Below are 7298 nucleotides of genomic sequence, written 5' to 3'. Positions count from 1 at the left end.
CCCTGGCTGTAAACTCTATTTCAACTGTTCCTGGACCTGACTCTAGCAGCAGCCCTATGCGGGAGAATCAATATGCTACTGAGGTCTCGTCGATCTGCCTCAGCCAAGATAGAAATGGCCAAGGAAGGAGTGTGACACCTCCAGCCCCTTTGGATGTTTCCCTCCCCTCCATTATTGAGCGGGCTGGCGGACTTGTATGTTCCGTCATCTCTCAGTCTTTAGCAATTGTGGAGGCGCAGACAAGTGTGAATGGTGAGAAGGGCTCTCCATCTCCCACCACAGTCTCCCATTCTCCTACAAGGGTGTTTGTCAGCCACTTAAGGAGTAGCCCACTAGGCGAGGACCTTGTAGATTCAACACTTGCGGATGTTATCTCTGTCCTGAAAATGGAGGGAATTTTTTCCTCCTCTCCGACTTTGGACGAGGAGCTGCTTGATCTCTCCTCCAGTTGTTCTTCATCATCCAGCGAAACACTGCAATGTGTGTCTGTTGGCCCTCTTGGCAGTGGGTCGGAGACGTCCTTCAAACTTCTTGGGGGTCGTACTATGAGTATCGCCACCCCAACGGCCCATGTTATCACAGAGGACTTAGAAGTCTTCAGTGATGAGATCATTGACGAAATCCTTATTATAATGAGGACCAAAAAAGATGATGACAGTGGAAGTGACGTCTCTGGTGCATCAACACCATGCAGCACACCAGCACCACAGAGCCGGTCCTCTTCTGCACTGAGGGGAGTGCTTCCCCATGACAGGAGGATACTCAGCACAACACTGCTTGGAATCCAGAACACACTAGACAGTGAGAACCTCTCAGGAGAGTGCTCCATCTCACCACAGGACAATGCCAGAGTCCTGGAGATGATAAAGTTGCTGCAGAGGCGCCTTGATGGGACACCCTCAGAGTGCTCCATCCATATCACAGATGTGGCTGCACGCTTGGGCTTTCCTCTCCCTGTATCTCTCCATGCTGTTCAGTCGTGTGTATTTGCCACTGACAAAGACCTGAAGGCAGAAAGAGTGAAGGGAGTCTTTGAAAGCCTGAGATCCCAGTTTATGAGCTACTCCATCAAGCCTGTGAGTAACATCATTACCAGGGCAACAACAAAGATGGCTGCCTCCAAGCAGGTTAGTTTAGAGACACTCCAGGCAGCATCAGCAAAATCATCTGCTGTGGCTCAGAACCTTATTAGTTCGGTTTTATTTCAAGTTGCCAAGGTGTCCTGCTCTGATGACTTAGAGGGTCTGGGTGATCATCTCAGATGCCCCTCAACTTTGACCAGAGTTCTGACACCTTTGACCTCAGAGAAAGCTGCACTGACACCTGCTGTTCTGAAGATCAGAAGGGAGATGTGTAAGGAAGTGGCCACTGAACTCCAGAGTTTCTTGATCAAGGAATCCCTTACTGGCACCCAGACACCATCCAATGGACATGCTTGCACTTCTGGTTCTGCCCCAAGGGAAGCTGTGCGGGACATCCTGAGGAAAACCAAAGAGGAGGCTTCCAACAAAAGCCTGAATAATATTTTCTCTGTTAATTTGGATGAGCGGCTCACAGACTCCATTGCTGATGCCTTATATCCAAAGCTGCATGACACATTGGAGTCCAAGAGAGAGATGCAGGCTTCTTATTACAGCTCCCAGATCAGCTGCAGCCTCAGCCCCTTCGAAGTTGAGAGCAGCCTAGAGCTCCAGGAGTTCACTGACCCACTATCTGAGTCAGTATTGTGTCTCCTGGATAGGACATTTGGAGATAAAGCTCAGAACTTAAAGACAGGCGGGGGTGTTTTACAATATGTCACAGACCCAACCTATAACAAGCTTTTGATTGGACCCCACACCAACAATGTCAATGTGGTTGTACACACGATTGCAGTAGAGGAGTTGCCTGTTGAGGGTTGTATTGCGCAAAGTGAGGCCATTCATGGCCTTCACAAGAAGCAAGAGTTACCTTCCAGCACCAGTGACAGAGGGAATGAGACCCCGAGCCCTACTAATTGCCTGCTGGAGGGTGTAGTGGGCAAACTGATACGGAAGATGCTATTTCAGGGCCTTGACATCCCTGAGGTACCCATGAACGACAGCCGCTCTGAGAGCTTTAAGCCACAGTATGAACTGGTTGCGAAGCTTTGTCCTCTGATGGTAAGGACAATCATGGCTACAACCATAGCCAATCAACAACCTACTATTCAAGAAGCAGTGATGTCTTCCGAGAACATCCATGTGAAAGAGCTGTGTGAGGCAGGTATCAAACCTCTCAAAGAGAACCATGTACCCGATGACTCTGAGACAAACATCATGGTCAAAAGGGCTTTGAGTGAAATTGAATCCTGTATGATTGAGACCTCCGCCAACGACTCTCCCAGTCTACATTCCACACCAGAGGTGGTTGTAGACCTGATCACCAAGCTGCTTCATGGGTATGAGCTTGACTCAGAGGACTTTGCATCACCTGTGTCATCCCCAACCACCACTCTCTCTGATGTGGCAATGGACATGGTGGTTTCTGTCCTTCGGGACATGTCCGATTCCCCAGACGTTACCTCAGCATTGGAAATGACCAAGGATCTCAAGACGCCGTACTCCCGCCCCTCAAGTGCAAGGATTGTAAGTGCCCTCTGCAGAGAGCTGGAGGAGCACGTAGGCTCTCCTGATGCTCTGAGGCGAGCTTTGAGGCGCGGCAGTGGGGAGATTACAACAGCCATTGCGAGTGCAGTCACCAGGGAAGTCAACCGTCTGGGTTCAATCGTACCCAAAGTCTCTGTCCGGCCGCTCTCCTCAGACATCTGCCTAAGGACAGACCAGGACAAGGTCACGGTTAAGAGCCGATGTGGCTCGGCTGAGGTGAAGGCATCCCAACCGGTGTATATTATTGTTCACGTAGAGGCGGTGATGGATATCATTGTCCGGCTGCGCGCTCTGATTGTTCCTCGGACCCAGGATAAACTGGCCAGCTGGACCCTAGTTGAGGATGTGACCAACAAGCTGTCCAGTGCTCTGTGGGTGAGGGTGACTAACAGGTGGAGGGAAGCAAATGTCTGCCTGAAGGCAACAGACATCTTTCAGTTGGTGCTGTCTGTGCATAGAAAGTTGATGCAACGCTATGGCACAGAGGAAGCCCTACAGAAGATACTGTGCCACAAGGCACCCAAGCTGCACAAGGACATTGTCTGTCTTGTCACGAACGGAATTATGGATGCACCATCCAAACTTCAAGGCACCAAAAATCTGGAATCTACACTCAACTTGAAAGAATTGACAGCCTTGTTTAATGAAATGACAACCCGTCAATCTTTGAATAAGAAAGCTGAGCAGAGCAGCATCAAGACTGAGATTGAACAGCCGGAGTGGTCCACTGTGGATCAAGTGACATCCGGTTCCAGCAGCTTCATTAGGGAGCTTATATTAGAAGAAGTCCTGATGAAGCTTGTCAAGAAGATATGCCGTATGCCAAAAAGGACCAACAAACATCAGCGCATCCAGATCAGTGATCTGGTGACTGAGCTGATCCGATTGTTCGATGATGAGGTGGCCAAATATCTGATTGAGGAAATGGGAAGCCAGCAAAAAAGTTTTAATTCTAAGATGACATCGAAGCTGGCAGATGCCATCTACACTGACCTTGGGAAGGTCAAGCGTTTGAAACGCTCCTTGAAAATTGACGATTTATTTGAGGATCAGGAGATGCTTTCCATTGTCTCTGACATTGTTTCCCACAAGCTACTGGCCATCTTGAAACCCTCAGTGCCCAACCCATATGACCACGAGACCTCAGACCTTGAAGACTCATGCAGGGATGATGTGGAGGATGCGGAATCTGAGGGGGTGCATTATGCCACCGGCAGAAAGGTAAGACAAGCTCAGATTACTCTTGAATGGTCATTGGTTGTGCTTTTTGATATCGGCACCAGTAAATATAGTTGTATAATTATAGGAATATGTAAAGGAAGTGAAATTGATGTTTAATTGTGCATCTTTGAATTCTGATCACAGTCCAAGATGAGCATTGTCCTTAAAGACACTACAGACCAGCCAGAGATGTACATTGCTGTGGATTCTCCACCTATGAGTGAGTGTTCCTGGGGGGGAAATGTTCTTATGGGACAATTATATATAAAGAAGTATAAAGAAGTAATAAATTATTGTTTTATCAGACAATTGTCCATCTGAAATTCTTACATATTTTCATCTTCTTGCCAGTTAAATTATCCAAGATGAGGAAAGGCATCCGGGGCTTCTTCTGGGGAGTCCAGAAGGCCTGGAAACGCTTGGTCACCTGCAAGTCCTCTGGGTCCTCTGATGGATAGCCTGGATGACGTGCAGCCCATGTCAGTTGCTTTTGCCAGGCTACATCTGAGGAGAACACCACAACTGGCCTCAATACAACATTTTTATTTTTGTTGTTCATTTCTGTTTTCATTTTGAGTCCCCTAATGCTGCTCTATTTGAACCAGGCTGTCAGTGGACTAGCTTACCATTAGTTTATACTCCTTAAGGAAGATCCACTATAGGCTACTCAACACCAAAATTCCATCTGGGTCTTTTGATCCCTTATTAGCTCCCACTCCTGTAACTAGGAATGTGAGCTTCTAAATGTCATTCAGACATCTACAGCTTCTCCTGTGATTAGGAAGATAAGCTAAGAAGCCCAACCAATTTAGATGTGCTGTACATCTGATGCCATCTCCCTATTGTAATCATTGATCCACGTCCATTGCAGCCTCTGAATTTGATGTAGATATTTAGCCTAAATTAAAGAATTACAAGGAGGGTAGGCCGACAGCAGCTTCTACTCTTCCGATTAGGAAAGTGGTGCTAAACTTTTTGGGATTTGAGGAACTTTATATTTTATTTTTCAATCACTTACATACTTTCTAATGGATGTTTTAATAAACCATTTTTATTGCAGATTTTGTTTAATATTGTATCTTTCATAATTGTTCATTTTAATTTAGGTATTCATTTCATGACATGGGACTAAAGCGTAGTTTATACCCTACATACGTACACAAGAAATAACTACAAACAGCTACACAAAAAACACTCTACACAAGAACGCAGGATCAGCATTTTGTGAAGCGTTCTTGTGTTGCACACGAAGGGTATGAACTAGGCTTAGTCATTTTATGACTTCTATAAGGGTATATAACGGTATCCATAGTGCAGTATTAAGATATTCATTATGGAGCTTTATATTATAGTATAAATAATGTAAATGAGTAAAAGTGAATTGATGTATGTCAACTTGATGGCAATATTTGCTTGCTCAACAAAAGCTATATTGGTGTTAGAAGGTCTGAAGTTGCATGACATTCACATATTTATTTAATTGGCACGGCCCTGAAAGAGGTAGAAAAGGCCTCAAGATGGCAACAAATATATTCTATCAGAAAATCGAATCAATGTATTTATCACATGCGCTGAGTAGAACAGGTGAAATGCGTACTTACATCTTCCTCTAACTCTGCCTTGGCTGTAACGATACTCTAAATCCTCCTCCTCCTCAGACGAGGAGAGGAGAGAGGGATCTGAAGACCAATATGCAGCGAGGTATGATGACATGATTTATTGATTTAAACAAGACACGACATAACAGAAAACGAACTATACTTGAATAACTACAAAACAACAAACGACGTAGACGCACCTGAACATAAGAACTTACGTATAACGAAGAACGCATGAAAACAGGAACAGACTACATAAACCGAACAAACAAAACCGAAACAGTCCCACGTGGCGTAACATCACACAGACACAGGAGACAACCACCCACAAACAAACAGTGTGAAAACACCTACCTTAATATGGCTCTCAATCAGAGGAAATGAAAACCACCTGCCTCTAATTGAGAGCCATATCAGGTCACCCTTAAACCAACATAGAAACAGAAAACATAGACTGCCCACCCAAACTCACGTCCTGACCAGCTAACACATACACAAACTAACAGAAAACAGGTCAGGAACGTGACATTGGCAGAGAAGGGCTTGATGTATCATATACAGTATATTGAATTCAGAGTTTCTAGTGTGAAATACAACATTGCTGTCTGCCAAATTAATTAGCAGTATTAAAGCAGTGTAATATACACTGAGTGTACAAAACATGAGTGCTCTTCCCATGACATAGATGGACCAGGTGAATCCAGGTGAAAGCTATGATCCCTTATTGATGTCACAGTGTAGATGATGAGGAGGAGACAGGTTAGTGAAGGATTTTTAAGCCTTGAGACTATTGAGACATGGATTGTGTATGTGTGCCATTCAGAGGGTGAATGGGAAAGACAAAGATTGAAGTGCCTTTGAACGGGGTATGGTAGTAGGTGCCAGGCACACCGATTTGAGTTTGTCAAGAACTGCAACGCTGCTGGGTATTTGACGCTCAACATTGTCCCGTGTGTATCAAGAATGGTCCCAGTGGAATGCTTTTGAGACTTTGTAGAGTCCCTGCTCCGACGAATTGAGGCTGACTGATCTGAAGGGGAAAAAGGATGCAACTAAATATTAGGAAGGTGTTCCCGATGTTTTGTGCACTCAGTGTATATACTTCAGGTTGTATATATTTGAAGTTACAGGAGCGTGTGAGTCTTACGGCCAGCTGCTATATTCTTGCATGTATTCTGCATCCGTAACCGTGAAGCCTGGTACGTGAGTTTAGTATGATGTGACATATGATATTTATTCACCACATGTTAATGTGACTACTCTATGTTTGCCTAACTTGGGGAGACAAAGAAGGTAATACTTACTTTCAGAAGAGGACTTAGACATATTGAAAAAGAGGACTTTATCATGGCACATTCATCCTATGGCATTATTCATTGTCGGGTAAAGTCAGTGATATGAGATATGGTATGTTTATTGAGGCAAGTAGAAAATGGGAAGAAAGGGGCTTAAAGTCAGACTTAAGAACATCCAACAGTTGTGCATCAGGCAAGTGCATTACCTAAGTCAGACTTTTATGTGGAAAGCCCACTGATGATCTTTCTTTGAAGCCATGTTATTATAATCTTTGAAGTTTATTATTCAAAAAGTGATAGCATCATTGTTGACCGGACCTAAGGAGGATGGTAAAAGAGAAATGGTGTCTACTCTGTGTGAAAATAAATCACCCTACAGCTTTTTCTTGTATATTCTTCTCAGTGCTGAGACTAAATAATCATAGGCCATAAGGCTGCCTGTTAATCCGTCATCTCTGTACTCTTTTCTTCAAGTCATCCTGGCCAGGGACGGCACTGGGGTAGGCAGGTCAATGACTTGTCTATCTCAAATCAAAAAGATTAAAGAACCAGTGCTG

General features: G+C 44.7%; 1 protein-coding gene across 1 annotated transcript; it reads left to right on the top strand.

Annotated features, from left to right (window-relative positions):
* The first annotated feature begins 213 nt into the window (after positions 1-213).
* On the top strand, positions 214-4907 carry LOC129846886 (uncharacterized). The gene is made up of 3 exons (XM_055914688.1): positions 214-3848; positions 3993-4068; positions 4200-4907. The coding sequence occupies exons 1-3, from the start codon at positions 387-389 to the stop codon at positions 4304-4306; spliced, it is 3645 nt and encodes a 1214-aa protein (XP_055770663.1). The 5' UTR covers positions 214-386; the 3' UTR covers positions 4307-4907.
* The last annotated feature ends 2391 nt before the right edge of the window (positions 4908-7298 follow it).

The sequence above is a fragment of the Salvelinus fontinalis genome, unplaced genomic scaffold (genome assembly GCF_029448725.1).
Source record: "Salvelinus fontinalis isolate EN_2023a unplaced genomic scaffold, ASM2944872v1 scaffold_0638, whole genome shotgun sequence".
In the NCBI taxonomy this organism is placed as follows: Eukaryota; Metazoa; Chordata; class Actinopteri; order Salmoniformes; family Salmonidae; genus Salvelinus; species Salvelinus fontinalis.
The sequence above is the reverse complement of the archived record's forward strand: the minus strand, read 5'-3'. Positions and strand labels throughout refer to the sequence as shown.

Coding starts and splice junctions, on each gene's coding strand:
- LOC129846886 (XM_055914688.1), top strand. CDS start 387: ATGGAGGGAATTTTTTCCTCCTCTCCGACTTTGGACGAGGAGCTGCTT. Junction 3,849..3,992: donor ATTATGCCACCGGCAGAAAG/GTAAGACAAGCT, acceptor TTCTGATCACAG/TCCAAGATGAGCATTGTCCT. Junction 4,069..4,199: donor TGTGGATTCTCCACCTATGA/GTGAGTGTTCCT, acceptor TCTTCTTGCCAG/TTAAATTATCCAAGATGAGG.